Source organism: Myotis brandtii, unplaced genomic scaffold, assembly GCF_000412655.1.
Source record: "Myotis brandtii unplaced genomic scaffold, ASM41265v1 scaffold666, whole genome shotgun sequence".
NCBI lineage: Eukaryota > Metazoa > Chordata > Mammalia > Chiroptera > Vespertilionidae > Myotis > Myotis brandtii.
The window spans coordinates 73,911-91,120 of record NW_005370587.1 but is presented as its reverse complement, the minus strand read 5'-3'; the positions used below and the strand labels follow the sequence as shown (position 1 = coordinate 91,120).

At 44.8% G+C, this 17,210-nt stretch overlaps 1 protein-coding gene across 9 annotated transcripts in view; it reads left to right on the top strand.

Moving 5' to 3' along the window:
* The window catches only part of ARHGEF12 (Rho guanine nucleotide exchange factor (GEF) 12), a 186,886-nt gene that overhangs the window by 108,812 nt on the left and 60,864 nt on the right, over positions 1-17,210 (top strand). For all 9 annotated transcript variants that reach the window (XM_014528955.1, XM_014528950.1, XM_014528951.1 and 6 more), the window contains 11 exons: positions 809-919; positions 1,215-1,313; positions 3,987-4,029; positions 4,306-4,411; positions 4,781-4,918; positions 5,428-5,460; positions 5,769-5,883; positions 6,760-6,865; positions 8,257-8,469; positions 16,577-16,709; positions 16,956-16,991. In XM_014528955.1, coding sequence (XP_014384441.1) covers positions 809-919; positions 1,215-1,313; positions 3,987-4,029; positions 4,306-4,411; positions 4,781-4,918; positions 5,428-5,460; positions 5,769-5,883; positions 6,760-6,865; positions 8,257-8,469; positions 16,577-16,709; positions 16,956-16,991 — 1,133 coding nt within the window. The remainder of the gene's footprint in view (positions 1-808; positions 920-1,214; positions 1,314-3,986; positions 4,030-4,305; positions 4,412-4,780; positions 4,919-5,427; positions 5,461-5,768; positions 5,884-6,759; positions 6,866-8,256; positions 8,470-16,576; positions 16,710-16,955; positions 16,992-17,210) is intronic.

Here is a 17,210-nt window from a genome sequence, read left to right as displayed (position 1 = left end):
GGGGAACCTTGGCTTCCTCCATCACTGGAGCAAGCAAGCCTCCTGTTCGCTTCAGCTGCCTGGCTGCCGGCCGCCATCTTGGTTGGCAGTTAATTTGTATATTGCCCTGATTAGCCAATGGGAAGCGTATCGGAGGTATGGTTAATTACCCTATTTGTCTATTATTAGATAGGATTAGGTCATCTGGAAAAGCAGGTGGGCTGAGCCCCACAATGGCACCGGCCTCCTCTTATATTTTCTGAGAGAGATTGTGTGGGATTGGTATTGTTCCTTAGATTAACTTTAGTCTCACTGTAATTTATTTTACATGTGAAAAATTATATGAAAATTATTATTTTAGTTACCTTAATTTTAACGATTACTGTTTTCTGTGTGGTAAGGAATGTACATATTTATTATAGGCCGGTGTTACTTAAAATGATACAACTCCATTTTCTACCACCATTTCTGTGATTAGTGCAAAAGGAAAACAGCTAGTTCGTTATTAGGCGGAGAGTCTTCCATGACATTTGCAGAAGTGCTGTTAGATAGTTGTGTACTGATTTATAGATGCCTCAGCTCCTTGATAATCATCTTCTAAACTTGCATTCTCCCAAGATGGTCTTACTCCCAGCCTCTCCCCTGAAATACTCATTTCAGAGGAAAAGATTCCATAGCCTATGTTGCTAATAAATTCTAGTAAAATTTCTCAAATCTTGAATTTTTTACGGTAGATCTAAGTGGATTTTGATAGTTAATGTTTAGTTGAGCTCACATGACATTTGCATTTGTGTTGGAGTCACTGATGTGTAATTGTTTCTTTTTCTAGATCAATGGGCAGTGCAGCTGCTTCCAGAGCATCGAACTGCTGAAATCGCGCCCTGCTCACTTGGCTGTGTTTTTACACCATGTAGTTTCACAGTTTGACCCTGCGACATTGGTAATATATTTTATGATTTAGCAAATTCAAAGTTTGATTAATAAACCATAAAACTTTTCACTTCTGTGAAATAAGTGGACAGACTTTTTTTTCAGTTTTCTAAACATATAAGGATAGACATGAAAGATACTTAAAATGTTATTAATTTATTTTTTTAAGCACTTTGTTGAGTGTGTTAACTATTGCTTATGGTGACTTGCCTGTTCCAAACATTCATACTCTCTGAGAATATAACAGATTAATTATATTTTTCAAGATTTCTCACTTTTTTTTTCCATTTTCTTCTTTACTATAGCTCTGTTATCTCTATTCAGACCTTTATAAACAAACCAATTCCAAGGAGACTCGTCGAATCTTCCTTGAGTTTCATCAGTTCTTCCTGGATCGATCTGCAGTAAGTTACCAAGTTAATAGTAAACTCTCTGCTCTAGTACATTGAGATATCGGCCTCCTACTTCCAGTTTTCCCTCCCATTTGATTTTTTTCTTTCACTTTTTAAAAATTATTTTTAAAATTGATTTTAGGAAGGGGGGGGGGGGAGAGAGAAACATCCATCGGTTCGGTTGCCTCCTGCACATGCCCCAACCGGGGATCGAACCTGGAACCTTTTGGTGGACAGGATGATGCTCCAACCACCTGAGCCGCACCAGCCAGGGCTCCCTCTGTGTTTTTGGACTTCATTGTGCTTTGTGACATCTGTCAGTTATTGATTACTCTTGGCTGTTATTTTTTTATCATTTCTAAATTAGTTGTAGGCATATCTGTTGTCACATGTGTATGATTAGGATGAGGGAATAAAAAGAGAACACAAATAATATACATTTATATGTCAGGATCCAAAGGGTAACACTTGCATACTTGAACTCCGCTTGGCCTCTTTGAAGTTTGTAGGTACAAGTTTAACTAAAAACTGGTGAAAACTATCTTATTTACATAAATGATAATAAATGGCAATAGTGTTTCCTAAGAGTTATATTACTTGTTTTGCTCTAGGGAAAGGAGAATCGCCCCTAATGCTCCCTGGATAATCACTCTATGTCCCTAGTTCTTCCATATTTGCAGTTCTCTCATATGACTGTTTTAAACCTTCTTTCTCCTAAAACTATCACTTCCTCTCCTGTCCTTTTCTCAGCTGATGACCTGGCTGTTTGCCTGAGAAATGTAAAGTAGTCTACAGGTACATCCTCTCCTCCGGCATACCGTGTGCATTGCTTCATGCACAGAGACGCTGCTGTAGCTGCAGCACTTTCTGCCCTGCACCACCAGTTCTTGTTTTCTGTTGAGCCATTTACGTCAGTTGCAGACCGTAAAGCAGTAAACATGCACAGAAACTTCGGGCCTCTGCTTTCTCCAGCTCCCCTTTCTCTGCTCCTTTACAGTTGCCTGCACACTGCTGAATATAATCACCTCTCAGGAAGGCCTTCCCTGACCAACCCACTTAAAATGTAACCCCTTTCACTTTATGCTGCTGTCTCTCCTGTTATTTTTGTCCATAGAACTTATATTTTATTAACTTATTTTGTTCGTTTGTACTCCTCCTCTACCCTGAATGTAAGCTTCATCAGGGCAGAGGTTTTTATCCGTCTGTTGTCTGCTGTTCTCCCGATATTAATAGGTCACAGCACAGAGTGGCCACTCAGATATTTTTTGAATGAATGTTAGGCTTCTGATTTTACTGCTATTGTTTAATATATTACACATCATATTTATTAAGAAATGACAGCATATTGAAGTGTATTTGAATTTCACATATAGAGCTCCATGCTAACTTAAAACTTTATATCTTGCTACTGATCTATATAAGTTTATTAACATTAAAATGTAAGAACCTTGATTAATTTGCTAATTATTTTTGACACACAGGTGATATTTTTTTCATATAAATACCCACATACATAAATGAGCATTTACTTTTTTGCATTTGTGCTAGAAATACTTTTAGGAAAGCTGATTTGAGCTGCAGCATGGCAACATCAGTTAAAGAGAAAGCTTTGAAATCACTTCCCTGTCCTTCAAATGAATATTAGCGATCTCATAATTTTTAACAGTGATTTATTTTCAAATATAAAACTTCAGATCTTATAGGAATTGTTTACATTCTGAAAGTGTATGACTTAAGTAGGTGTACAATACAGAGTCAGTATACAGAGGTCACGATACTTACTGTAACTGCAAAAACAATTTATTTTTAAGATATTTTCCAAATTGATGGGAAGGAAAACACATTTCTAAATTAATAGTGGGACCAGAAACTGCAGTTATTATGGGGGAAGTCCTAGCTGTACAGAACTAAAACACGGCTACTTTAATTAGTTCAGTAGTGTAAATGCTACAGATGGTCACTGGATATTTAAGACTCCAAATCCTCAGAAATGACATCCGCTAACTCTCTCATTGGGGGTGTGACTATTGTGAGGGTTCTTTAAGGAAAGGGACTGGAAATGTCATGGTCTGTAGAGGGAGTATTTCAAATACAGTAAATAAAAATTATAATAATAAAAGCATAATATGCTAATTAGACTGGACGTCCTTCTGAACATTCTTCCAGACGACCTTCTGGACGAAGCCGGGGCTGTGAGGGAAGCCTGGGCCCTGGGTGCCTGCCGGTGGCTGGAGGAAGGAAGGCCTCCTCTTGCACGAATGTCGTGCATTGAGCCTCTAGTAGTTATATATGAGTAAATTTTCCATATAATAATATATACACATAGTTTAGTTTTTACCTGTATTAATTCAAATGATGTAGAGTAACCAGATTCTAGAAAACCAAAGTCAGCATTCATTCCTTCCAGAAAGAATACGTAAGGCACAGAGGCATTTAGGCGTTCAGTAGATGTTGTAGATAATTCCTTTGTAGCATGATCTGTGGGAAGGGCTTCTTTTCCAGGTTAAACAATAGAACACACCAGAGCTGTGACACTGGGTGGGGGAGCACAGGAAATGAGCTTATGCATGAAGGTGCTTGTGAAAATAGGTGTCCAGGCTCTGTTCATTTACTTTATACAGGCACTGTATGCATCTTGAAAAGCCCTTAGTGCTGTCTCACTTTTTCTTTGCATTTTTGTTTTAGCACTTGAAAGTTTCTGTTCCTGATGAAATATCAGTAGATCTAGGTAAGTTTGGAGCACCAATATCCTGGAGAATTATGTCTCTGTAGTTATGTAGCCCGGCTCATTCCTAACGGTGTTATGTGTCATGTGGTGACCAGTAGGTCATCCGCATTGAAGGGTAAATGAAATCTGAATTATGAGATGAAATACATGAATGAAGTTGAAGAACTCTGTCTTACTCGGAGATAAGCTTACACCAGTCGCATTGGTGCGCTGCCAGTGATAATGCACAGATTATACCTGTAGATCAAGTAATCCTTTCCCTTTTCCTCTTTGCAGAAAAAAGAAGACCTGAGCTTATTCCTGAGGATCTCCATCGCCACTATATCCACACTATGCAGGAACGGGTGCACCCTGAGATTCAGAGGCACTTGGAGGATTTCCGGTAAGCTGGCGGGTAGAGACAGAACTGATAGGTTATGCATTAAATCCTCGGCTTAGCATCTGGTCTCTGTCTCTGTTACTAAAGCATAATGAGCATCTGGAGTCAAAGTGTTTGGATATTGAGAGTTCCTAGTTCCCACCCCATGAGACTTCCCCGTTTGTCTGTGCTGAGTGTGTTCCTTCAGGGTCTGTGCTCTGTTGAGTGGCTGGCTGCCTCTGGAACGTTTTCCTCTGTTGTCCTAGCGGACGTGGTGTGCTGGCATGAAAGCCGGGGCCTTGTGCCTGTTGCTGGAAACTCGTGGCTGTGGAACCTGGTGAGGGAGATACTTTCCTCTGAGCCACTCCAGGCCTGGCCTCCTGTTCCCTTTAGGCAGAAAAGGAGCATGGGGCTGACCTTGGCTGAAAGTGAACTGACCAAACTTGACGTCGAGAGAGACAAGGACCGGGTCACCTTGGAGAAGGAGCGGGCATGCGCAGAGCAGATTGTGGCCAAAATTGAAGAAGTGTTGTAAGTCACAGACGTGATGTAGAAATGCCCTTTATTCTGCTGAGAGACGTGCCCTCTGAGCATGTCCAGAAGAGGGCCAGGCTAGGTGGGCGGGGCTACTTACTTTGTCACGGTGCTTGATAAACTGAATGTTTTACTTACTTTTTTTGCTGATATTTTATTTTATTATTTTCTTATTTTTGCTGATAATTTATTTTAAATAAAGTTCTTGAGTTTCTTTTTCTAGGTATTAGCAAAATGAGTAACTACAAAATTTCTAGCTGATGAAGACCAGGTTAAATGCTTTTATTGGTTTAAGTTCAGAGGTTTGGAAATAACATTTCTTGCTATAAAACGTTTGTAGTTGATGACAGGACATGAGTGAGAAGCATGCAGCTCCTCTGGGGATAGAGGGTTTTTCTTAGAATTACAGTCCCTGTGGCTCTGTTCTGCTGGTTCAGGCATCTGGGTGTAATAGCAGCGCTTTTCTTAAGCTTTAATATTTCATTTGTAAATGTTTTTATTTTTAGGGTGACTGCTCAGGCTATAGAAGAAGATAAGAGGTAATGCAACTTTTATTCTAGAATTTTAAAGAAATAAAAATAAACTCTTTTCTTTTGTCAGTCATGAATTATATTTTATTTCTTTTAACTTAAAAAATGTAGACCGTCCCCCTCTGATGGCCTATATTTTATTTGACTAATATTCTAGTGTCTTGAGATAGAATCCTGTCCTGGTAATTCCTTATTTTCCATGTGATGGATGAATTCTAAGAGTTCCATCCCTGAGGTTTGGGAAATCAGTTGCTATCTTTATTTTACCCACCCTCCTTTTTCAGAAGCCTTATTTCACTTACTCTGTTCTCCTCCAGTTCAACAATGCAGTATGTTATTTTCATGTACATGAAGCATTTGGGAGTAAAAGTGAAAGAGCCTCGGAATTTGGAGCATAAGCGGGGTCGGATTGGGTTCCTCCCGAAAATCAAGGTGAGGCTGGGAGAGCGCTGTGTGCGGGTCTCGGTGCTTTTTGCCTTTGCTCGATGCTTTCCTGCTTAGTGTTTACTTTTTCAGCAACTCAGTGCAGGATGCTTATTAGATACGATACGGCTCCTGTTGTCAGAAACTCAAATCTAGTGAGAACGCAGGGATATGAACTAATTACTGGAAAGTATGAAAAGTTGAAAACAGCGACTTACACAGAGTACCATCCCCAGCTTATCCTGTTCTTTGTGGTGCCTGTCATAGTTGGTAAGGATTTGTGTTTTTGTTTAATTTTTATTTGATAGTGAAGCTCTGTGAGGGCAAGGAGCTCCATCATTGGACCTCCAGCTTTTAGCATAGTGTGCTCACATCTTATGAGCTTAGTGAGTAAATGTTTGCTCAATGGATAAATGAACCATTTAGAACAAGCTCCCAGTAAATGTGTTATAAAACTACCCTTTTATTTTCCAAAATTATCAGCTCTAAAGAGTTTGAAAAATGTCTTAAGTTTTTTATTGAATTTATTGGGGTGACATTGGTTAATAAAATTATACAGGTTTCAAGCGTACAACTTTATAATGCATGATCTGTACACTGTATTGTGCGTCAAGTCTCCTTCCATCAGTATTTATCTCCCATATACACTCCTCCACCTCTCCCAGGTATCTTAAGTGTGATCTATACACAGTACTGTGTGCCAGTTTCTAATGAGTATCGTGTGTGTGTGTGTGTGTGTGTGTGTGTGTGTGTGTGTGTGTTTCATTTACGTTTAACCAATTTCTTTCAAATGACCATTGGAATTGCATTTCTATGTTTGAAAGCAACAACAGAAACCCACTCTGTTATGTATCTCTTATCTCTTCGATTGTACCTTAACTCTAGCAAAGTATGAAGAAAGAGAAGGAAGGCGAAGAAAAGGGGAAGCGAAGGGGATTCTCCAGCATCCTGGGGCCCCCACGGAGGCCCAGCCGTCCTGACAACAGTGCAAGTATGTGGAAGTTTAAAATGCTGTATTCTGCTGTCCCATGCCACCTTTTAACGGGCTCATTGAGCTAGAATGGATTGCTGGAGAAGGGTGTTCTTGACATGATTCCTCTGAACTTTCAATGTGCCTGCTTCCATTCAGTGTTCTGTCTCCACTAAATTCCCCCATGTGGCTACATAATTGTTATAAACCTCTCCTGTGATGGTAGCAGAGCATCTCATTCATTATCCATAATATAATTTATCCACCTGTTCTAATTTTGTTTGTATTCAAGTTCTGATCATTAAAGTTAAAAATTAAAAACACAGAAAATGGGCATGGGTCTCTCCACCATACTTTGTTCAGTCCTCTTATACATAGATTCCTCACACTTTCACCTCTCCACCGTCAGGCCCAGGGAGACATCAGCCCTGGAGAGGGCTGAGGAGGAAGTGGAGTCGTGGAGCTGTGGGAAGACCCGAGGCCTGTGGGGTCCAGGGCTGCATCTGGGCACACTGGCAGGGTGGCATGGGGACGGGTTGGGACCGAGTGACGCTAACTGTCCTACACGATGAGTCCATTCAAAAACTATTACTGAGCTTTCTATTAGGCATTAGCTTCCTACCAGATGTTAGCACACGATAATTATACATAGATTCTGCCCCACAGAGCTTAGTTTCATGGGGAGAGAGTCCTACACACACAAATTCAAGTTGTGCTCAGTCCCTGGAGGAGAGGTGAGGGAGCGCTCTCCCGCAGGGCCATGGCGCCCCTTGGAGAAACACTAGGAGGGTGAGGGGACTTTCAGAAAAGTGGAGGAGAAGGAGTGTTTCCCAATGCTGACCACGAGCTCCCGGGAGTCGAGAAGAGCCTCTGGAACGAGGGAGAACATTGGAGCCCGTGATGTGTGAAGTCTGTGAGGGTGCGCAGTGCTGCGAGGAGGGTGCCCGCGGGGCGAGCTTCGTGTGGGATGACTGACAGGAGCAGGAGGGGTACCCAGATGGACCAGGGCACGTTGTGATGAAGTGACGAGGATTGGGGAGAATGGGGAGCTTCTAGAGCTCATAGAGCTCAAAGGCTTTCTCTTCACTGGTACCAGCAAGTGTGCTCCCTACGGACCTGCCTGCCTCAGCACCCCGCTCCCCCCGCACCATGGCGCCCTCCCCTTTTCTCTTGCTCATCTTTGTCACCTCCTGTCTCCCCCTCACGCTGCACCATCTCCCTCTCTTCCTTTCAGCCCTCTTCCATCTTCTTCTCCCTCTCCCCCTTCTGCTCATTTCCCTTCCTTTCTCACTCTGTGTAATGATTAGCCTAGTGTTCTAGGGCCTACCATGTTTTAGACATTTTTCCAGACCTTTGACATCATCTTTTAGCTGCTTTGAAACACAAATTGTTGACCATTTCTTTCTGTTCAGTTGGCAGAGCCATGGAGCTGCAGAAGCCGCGTCACCCTAAGCACTCACCCCCACCCCCACCTGTGAGTCCCGAGCCCCAGGATGCTGCTAAGTCGCGCCAGAGCGGGCCAGCAAGTGACGGAGCCGACGCTGGGTGCCTGCCTGCCGGCTCCGTGTCCTCGGTGGCTTCAGTGGCCACTCTCTCCCAGGACGGAGGGAAAGAGAATGATATGGGTGAGCTGTAGTTCAGCTTAACTAAGTGTCAAGACTTTAAAACAATCATACTAACTAAGAAACAGTGTGGCAGGTTATTTTAATCAAGACTGAATCCCAGTTAAATTTAGTTTTAATATTTTAATATTTGACAACTAGTGACAGATCTATGCTGAATGATGATTTTCAAGTTCTCATCCATTCAAAAACTATTACTGAGCTTTCTATTAGGCATTAGCTTCATACCGGATGTTAGCACACGATAAGTATACATAGATTCTGCCCCACAGAGCTTAGTCTCATGGAGAGAGAGTCCTACACACAAATGCAATTGCGCTAACCCCCTAGAGGAGAGGTGAGGGAGTGTGGAGGCCTGTCGTGGCTCAGGGCAGATGGGGGAGGTCTGAGGGAAACTTGCAATTAGAGAAACTAGGGATGCATGTCACTGCTAGGGGAAGCCAGCGGTCAGGCAGAGGCTGGGGACACAGGATAAACTGTAGCCAATGGAACAGAGTTTGGAGAAGGAGGGAGGAGATGAAAGACAAGGTTATTCCTCAGAGTGATGACCTCGGTGAGGAGGGGGTTTAAAGAGTGAAGACAGACAGGAAGTCCTCGCAGAGATTGTGGAAGAGCTTGTTACCATGTTCTCAAGCAGCACTTGTCGTGGGTTTCTTAGGCACGTGAGCAGGGAGAAGAGGTGGTTTTGTCTGGAGGAGGCAATGCCTGTGTTAGTGATTTGGGAGGCAGTCGGTTTTTGGTGATGCCGAGGTGAAGGCTAAAGCGGTGGGAGTGGTCATTGAGGTGGCGTGGAGGAGGGTGCTAGAGACGAAGGAAGGAAGCCGCGGAGACGGGAGTTCGAATAGCTTAACATGCACGTGGGTTTTGAGGCCATGTGACATGGGGGTAAGAGGAGAACTGAGGCCGCAGCCACAGGTGGTGTTACTAGGTGACTGCTGTGAGGAGGAGGACAGGTGGCAGTGTCCAGGGAGGGAGGAAGCAAGACAGTGGGCTGAAGAATGTACTGCGGAAGGAATCCATGTCATCCACCTGCTGAGCGCAGTGCGTGACAGATGCAAGTCTCCACGGGAGAGGGTGGTCGCAGGAAAGGTTGCCTCCCCATAGGATAGGCAGGTTTTTACTTAAGACCAAGAAGTAGGAGCGACATTTGGAGAAAAGTCTGGAGACTGTCTGACACAGCACTCTGAAGGTGTTGGATTATATACATGCACTCACTCAGGACTCCGTGTCTCAGTGAAATACAAGCACGGTAGGCAACAAAGAGAAAACAAAGAAAAAGGAGGTAGACGAACATAAGATGTTATCAACAAATAAGAAATGTCAGCACATTTTTGGGAGATTGAACAAGGACAGTGGTGGTTTGGTGGATGAAACAGCATAAAGGAACCTGAAGCCCATAACTTGGTGAAGGAGCCCACTGCGGCCCGTCGCCCAGGAGAGCCTGCAGGCTCAGGGCTGGCTGTGGAGTGCATCGACAGGAGGCAAAGCTGGAAATGACGGAACCAAAAGTCTAATCAACACAATCATGTCAGCAGCTTCTGCTCCTTGCACTGCAGGCTGTGGGCAGTCTGTCCTTTATGTACCAGGGGAAGCAAGGGGCCCTGTTGTAGGGAAGTCGAATGACTTGTGTAGGGAGAGTCAAGTTCTCCACAGCACGATTGTCCTGGAGCGCTAACGTTTGGGACCCTAAAGCCTGACAGTGGGCGTGCTAGGGACCCCCGCTCAGAGAACACCCCGCGGGAATGGATCTCCTTCCTAGAGCCCCAAGGAAGCCAGGTACTGGCCAGGCCTTGTGTTCTTAAATAGGAATAGCATCACTCACTCGGCAAAGTGTGCTTCTCAGAGTCGAGACCTAAGATAACACATAGTGCCAAGCATGCGCGACAGTGGTGTGAAACAGGTCTACTGAACAGAAACACTCCCCTACCAGGAAACAATAATTTTGATAATAGATAAGAACTTGAAAAAATCATTTTTTTTTCATTTTAAAATATTCTGATTTTTATTAGTTTTCCAATGAAGGTGCTTATTTTTAATTGAATTGATTGGGGTGACATTGGTTAATGAAATTCTACAGGTTTCAGGTCTACAATCCCATCATACATCATTAATATATCGCATTGTTTGCCACCCAAAGTTAAGTCTCCTTCATACATTTGACCACTTTTACAATTAAAATACTTCTTTTTTTTGGATATTTAGTACTTTTGTTGCCATTCAGGTCTAAATAATGAGAATTTCTTTTATGATGTACACTAGAGGCCCAGTGCACAAATTCGTGCATGGGTGGGGTTCCCCAGCTCGTGCCCCCAGCCTCGCGGCCCTGCAGCCCTGCCTGGCACCCCACCTTGGCCTGGCTCCACCTCCTCACCTGCTCCACCATCCTGCCTGTGGGGTGATCGATCAAGGCTGGGCCCCTCGCCCGGCTCCCTTAGTGCCTGGGAGCCGGGTGGGGAGCGGGGCTGCTGGTCACCGTCTATGGGACAATCGGTGCCTGCGCTTGCACTCGCCTTGGCCTGGTGCTGCCCGCTCACCTGCTCCACCGTCCCACCGCGGTCCCACTCTCATTGGGGCCGGCAGCGCCTCCACTGCCGCCCACTGCCAGTGCCGTGTTGCCTATGCCTGCCATGTTCCGTGCCGCCTCCTGGTGGTCAGCGCACATCATAGTGAGCAGTCAAACTCCTGGTCGAGGGGACAATTTGCATATTAGGCTTTTATTATATAGGATGTGGTTCTATAAATTACTTACAAGCTATTTAAAAATTTTCTAATATTCATGGTTTTGAGATTGAAAAAAATGCATTTTAAAGTAGCATAAATGGGGAAAATTCTTGAACAATTTAGTTCTTGACCAAGTTGTTCAGAAAAAAAAATGTCTTGGTGGTTGTTGAGCAAAACTTTGGTTCTCAACCTAACAGCCCTTTCATGCTGATGCCTGTATGATGCGTCACGCATATCTCAGGACAAGCAAGGGGAATGCGTGAGTGAGTCAGGTCACTGCTCTACCTTGCGTTGTTAACATCTCGGGGAAATTGTGCTGTGAATATTTTCATGTCTTTTTGCTTGTGTTGCTGCTGATTCGGTTTTTGAACAAATCGCTTCTCAAACAGCCTTCTGGAATAAATTAAGTGCAAGAAGCAAGGTTCCACTTATATCTGTAAAACCAAAATAGGCTGCTATGAAAAGAAGCATTCAGAGACCACAAAAAGTCTTAACTACTACATATAGTACAATAGTTATTTATTAATTGTTTTGTGATAAATTACACCAAAACTTAATGATTTAACACAGAAAACATTTATGGTGTCACTTTCTTGGTGGGTGAGGTGGAGGGGCTGATGTGCTGGGCGGGTCTGGATGGGCTCAGAGGTTGCAGTGGAGGCGTCAGCTTAGCTGGGGTGGGAGACCTTCTGCTCATGCCAGAGGTGGGGACAGGAAGGTCTGCTCCTTGCTGGAAGCCTCCGTCTGGGCTCCGCATTGACCTGCAGAGTGTGCTGAGCATGGGAGCTGACCTCCCAGGAGGCTTCGAAAGAAAGGGCAAGAAAAAGCCATCTCGGTGGGTTCACGCTGCCACCTCAGCAAGGTAGAAGGAAGTCATAAGTCTAGTCCACACTCAAGGACAGAAAAATGGAGGCTTTACCCCAGAGGAGGGCAGTGTCAAAGAACTTGTGGACATATTTTCAAACTGCCAATAGGTATTTTCAGTTCCTAAAATAAAGTCAAGGAGACATTTCAGAATATATAGCAAGATACAGAAATTAAAGAGGTAAGAATTACGTAGAGAACAACCAGTGCAGAGGGCTCTTTCACAAAATGTCAGCAGAGAAAACGGAGAAGAGACAGATGACAGGAAAGCTTCCCAGAGCTGAAAAAGAACAGACATTTCCACTACAGCTCCCTCTCTAAAAACAGACGTTTTCACTGATGTCATAGTGGAGGGAGAGGGAGGATCACTGACCGGCCGCCTCCTGCACGCCCCACACTGGGGATGGAGCCCACAACCTGGGCCTGTGCCCTGACCAGGAATCGAATTGTGACCTCCTGGTTCATAGATCAATGCCCAACCACTGAGGCACATTGGCTGGGCCAAATAGAGCTCGTTTGGAACCAACTTCAGTGAATAATAATAAAAAGAAAAGATCCATATACCTAAAACTTACGGAAATTTCAGTGCCCCAGAGAGAAGGAAAAAGAACCCTCAAAGCTCTTAAGAGAAAGGCAGGGATCACACAGCACCACACGTGCCATAGGACACTGGGTGCTTGAACACAGAACATGTCTGCAGCTTCTGGAAGGAAGGGGCATTGGAGTAGAAGCCTGCATTCCGACCGTCCCTAAAGCACGAAGAAGACGAGGAGGACATTCCAGATGCTCCAGGGTTAAGAGTCTCACTGAGAAGTGCTTTTCACTCGAAGATTATTTTGAGAGACCATTGTAGCAAAAGGAGAGTAACGTTAAGGAAATGTAATGAGGCCCAGGAAAACATGGCAGCAGCCCAGGAAAGTGGAGAAGGGTCGTCCTAGGATGATGGCTCTCAGGCCCAGGGCAGCGGCTGCCAACGAACACAAGAGCGTGCAGGACAAGCAGGGGTCAAAGCAGGTGTGCACACACTGCTATGGCATGTAGCAGATGAAAACATTTGAGAGTTGATAAAATTCTATTCTGACAGTAATAATAGAAAAGCATTTAGAAAAACAGTTCAGAAAGTTGTCATGATTTTAAACATGAAGCAAAATAAAAAGTGGTATGATCTTAATTGATGAGTATAAGACTTTAATATAATAAACATTTTATTTCAAATGGCCCAGGAATTACATTATCAGACCATTAGAAAAGAACATATAATCCTAATTAACATACCTTTTAACCTGGCAGGAATAGTATGTATATGTATGTTATATATTATATATGACAATATGTATATATTGTTATAATAATATAGGCACTATATTGGTTTTTAGACTTTCAGAATTAGTCTCTTAGGCAAAGCACAGAATATTTCGTTGTGGCTACAGATCAGGATGGAAATGTAAAAAATCCTATTAATCATACAAGTGAAATTGTAGTTGAAAGAAATGAAGGTAGAAGAAAGGAAATGTGCACTAAATACCTAATCTGACATAGAAGAGAGTTAACATACTAACTTCTTGCTCTGGCTGGTGTTGCTCAGTGGTTAGAGTGCCAGCCCGAGCACCAAAGGGTTGCAGGATCAATTCCTGAACAAAGGCACCTACCTGGGTTGCGGTTGGCTCCCTGCCCCCAGTTGGTGTGCATGTGGGAGGCAACCAGTTGATGTGTTTTTCTCACATCAATGTCTCTCTCTCTTCACCTCCCTTCCACTCTCTCTGAAGAGCGATGGAGAAAATATCCTCAGGTGAGGATTAACAACAACCAGAAGATACTAATTTCTTGAAGGAACAAATATATAGATACTAGAGGCCCAGTGCACGAATTCATGCACCGGTGGGGTCCCTCGGCCTGGCCTGTGGGGATCGGGCCAAAACCAGCTCTCTGACATCCTCTGAAGGGTCCCAGATTGCGAGAGGGCATCTGGTTGGCTGGTTGCTTAAGCTCATATATAGACTAGGGGCCCACTGCACAAATTTGTGCACCTTGAAAGGAACTGTGGGCTGCGAGGCTGCAGTAGGCACAGGGGCGGGTCTCAGCTCATCCTCTGCACCCACACCCGGCCCTCCCACCACAGCTCCTGTCCCTGGTTCCCTGTCTGCCAGCAGCCCTGCTCCTGCCACCGCCGCTCCCACACACTGACAGTGCCAGCCCCACTTGTACCGTACCTGCTGAAGGTGCAAAGTTATTGGGACCGGCGCCAGCAGTGGGTGCGAGCAGCTGCTGCTGCCCTGATCACCCCTCAGGAGCAGGTGGAGTGGAGAAGCCCTCAGGGGTGATCAGCCAGCAATCAGGACCGGCACTGGGCAGCGGCTGCAAGCTGGGCCAGCGCTGGCAGTGGATGTGAGTGGCGGCTCCAGCAGCGGGTGCAAACGGGGCCGTCGCTGGCAGCGGGTGCAAGAGGTGGCTGCCAGCCCCTGTCTCCCCTCAGGAGCAGGGGGAGGGGGAGAAGCCCTCAGGGGCAATCGGGCCGGCAGCTGCCGCTCGCACCCACTGATGGTGCCAAGCCATTGGGACCTGTGCTGGGCACTGACAGTGGGTGGGAGTGGCAGCCTCGGTGCCGGCAGCAGGTGAGAGTGGCGCCCGCGCCGGCAGCAGGTTTGAGCGCTGGGCAGAACCGTGGTGTGTGGGAATAAAGAATTTTCAGTAACCACCAGAGGCTCTCCCCGATGACAGTGACCGGCACCCTGCCTTGGTATGGCACCACTGCTCACCTGCTCCACCATCCCACCGTGGCCAGTGCCCACCATGTTCCGTGCACGCCCCATGGTGGTCAGCACATCTCAAACCAGTTGTTTGGTTCCAGTTGTTCTGCTGTTTGGTCTATTTGCATATTAGCCTTTTATTATAAAGGATATAGAATTTTATCAAGTCTCAGTTTTTTTCATCTACATGATATAGCAGTATGCACACACCTGCCTCAGCCCCATGCTTGTCCTGCACGCTCTTGTGTTTGTTGGGAGCTGCTGCCCTGAGCCTGTGACAGTCATCATCCTAGGACTGCCCTTCTCCACTTTCCTGGGTTGTTTCCATTTTTTCCTATATCTCATGACATTTTCTTTCTTAATATTACTCTCATTTTACTCAAATCCATGCACCGGGCCTCTAGTATGCATCTAAGATCTTTGGTTAATCTATTTTTTCCCGCCCTACCCCCTTCCCTCTGAGATTCATCAATCTGTTCCATGTTTACATACCTGTAAGTTTCCACTCCTGTGTTGAGGTCTGCCCCCTCTTGGTCAGTGCGCGTCATAGCTACCAGTCAGATGGTTGCTTAGACCTTTATATTTTATATAATAAAAGGGTAATATGCAAATTGTCCCCTCAGGAATTTGGCCGGGAGACTGTGAGTTCGATCGCTCGCTATGATGTGCGCTGTCTACCAGGGGGTGGCGCAGAACATGGCAGGTGACCAGCGGCAGAGGTGGGGCGCTGAGGGAGTGAGGAAAGGAGGAGGCGGGGACCCACGCGGTGGCAGCGCATGGGTGGTAAGGGAAGCAGGGACGGGGAGGTGGGGAACCTGATTGGGCCTGATCGCCAGCCATGAGTTTCGTGTACCGGGCCTCTAATATATATCCTATATAATAAAAGCCTAATATGCTAAGTGGCCGGTTGGCTGTTCAACCAATCAAAGTGTAATATGCTAATGATATGCTAAGGCCACTCAACTACTCACTCTGACCTACACTGACCACCAGGGGGCAGACGCTCCAACTGGTTGGTTAGCTTGCTGCTGGGGTCCAGCCAATTGGGACTGAGCGAGACAGGCCAGACATGCCCTGGAGTCCTCCTGAGGTCCCTCCCTGGCTGGCCAACCTCCCACATTCCTCCCCGGCCCCAGTTGTGCACCGGTGGGGTCCCTTGGCCTGGCCTGCGCCCTCTCGCAATCCGGGACCCCTCAGGGGATGTCGGAGAGTTGGTTTCTGCCCGATCCCACAGGCCAGGCCAAGGGTTCCCGCTGGTGCATGAATTTGTGCACAGGGCCTCTAGTATATAAATAATGATATTGTTTACACTTAAGTAATAACCAAAACCCAATTAATAATAATATAATTATCAAACATTGGGAAGAAATGGAGGGAGATTGAAGGCAGGAAGGATATTACCTAAAGATAATAAAAAAGTATGAAGTTATTTGTTGGATCACTATAATATCTGAAATGTGAATGAAAAAGATTTAAGGTAGAAAAGGATAGGTGAGAATGTTTTTCTCTTATATGCTCTCCTGCGTTGTTGCCATGTTTTATGTTGACACTTAAAAGCTGTTTAAAAATGATTTTCTATTTAGTTTTTAGTGTATTTTAAAATGTTACATACTAGAATTTTGATTCTAGCTAACCCACAGTTGTTTAAATATGAATGTGACTATGGATTAGGTTGAAGCTCTTTTGAAACTAACACATTTATTTTGTTATCAGCTGAATAAGTACATGATATTATATGTATGTGGCACGAATTGAATGTGTGCCGTTTGTCTCTTCAGGATCAAAGCCAGTTGCAGAATCCCCAGCATCTGCAGACCTTGTAGACGCCCCCCCTCGTGCTTCCAGTGCTGCCCTGGAGTTTCTGCCTCCTCCACTGGACCAGGTGCAAGAGGAGGAATGGGAAGTAGAAAGGTAATTCAGTAATATTCCTATATTTTACCGTTTTTCCCACATGTGTTTTTTGGGAAGAAACTAGAACTTATATTGGTAGTAAATATTAGATAGATATTGAATGCTTTTCAATTTATTTGATATTAATCTTAAAATATCGAGAAGAATTATTTATCAGCCGCTGTAGTTTTACCCACTTTTGAACACTTTGGCATACATTTCTTAACATTTTGGTTTTTTGTTGACTCTTTTTTTCCATTGTTTTAGGATGACTGAACATGGGACACCAAAGCCCTTTCGAAAGTAAGTAATCCTACAGCAGCTTTTAGTAGGGCATACTTTAAGAAATATATTTTCTTGCCCTAACACCTCTATTAAAGGAAGAGACTCGGGTATTCTGGTCAAGATGGTGGAGTAGATAAACGCTGCCTTTACCTCCTCCCATGACCACAGCAGATCACAACGAAGTTACGGAGCAGCTCTCACTGAGGACCGTCTGGAGGCCAGCTGGATTAGAGGAGC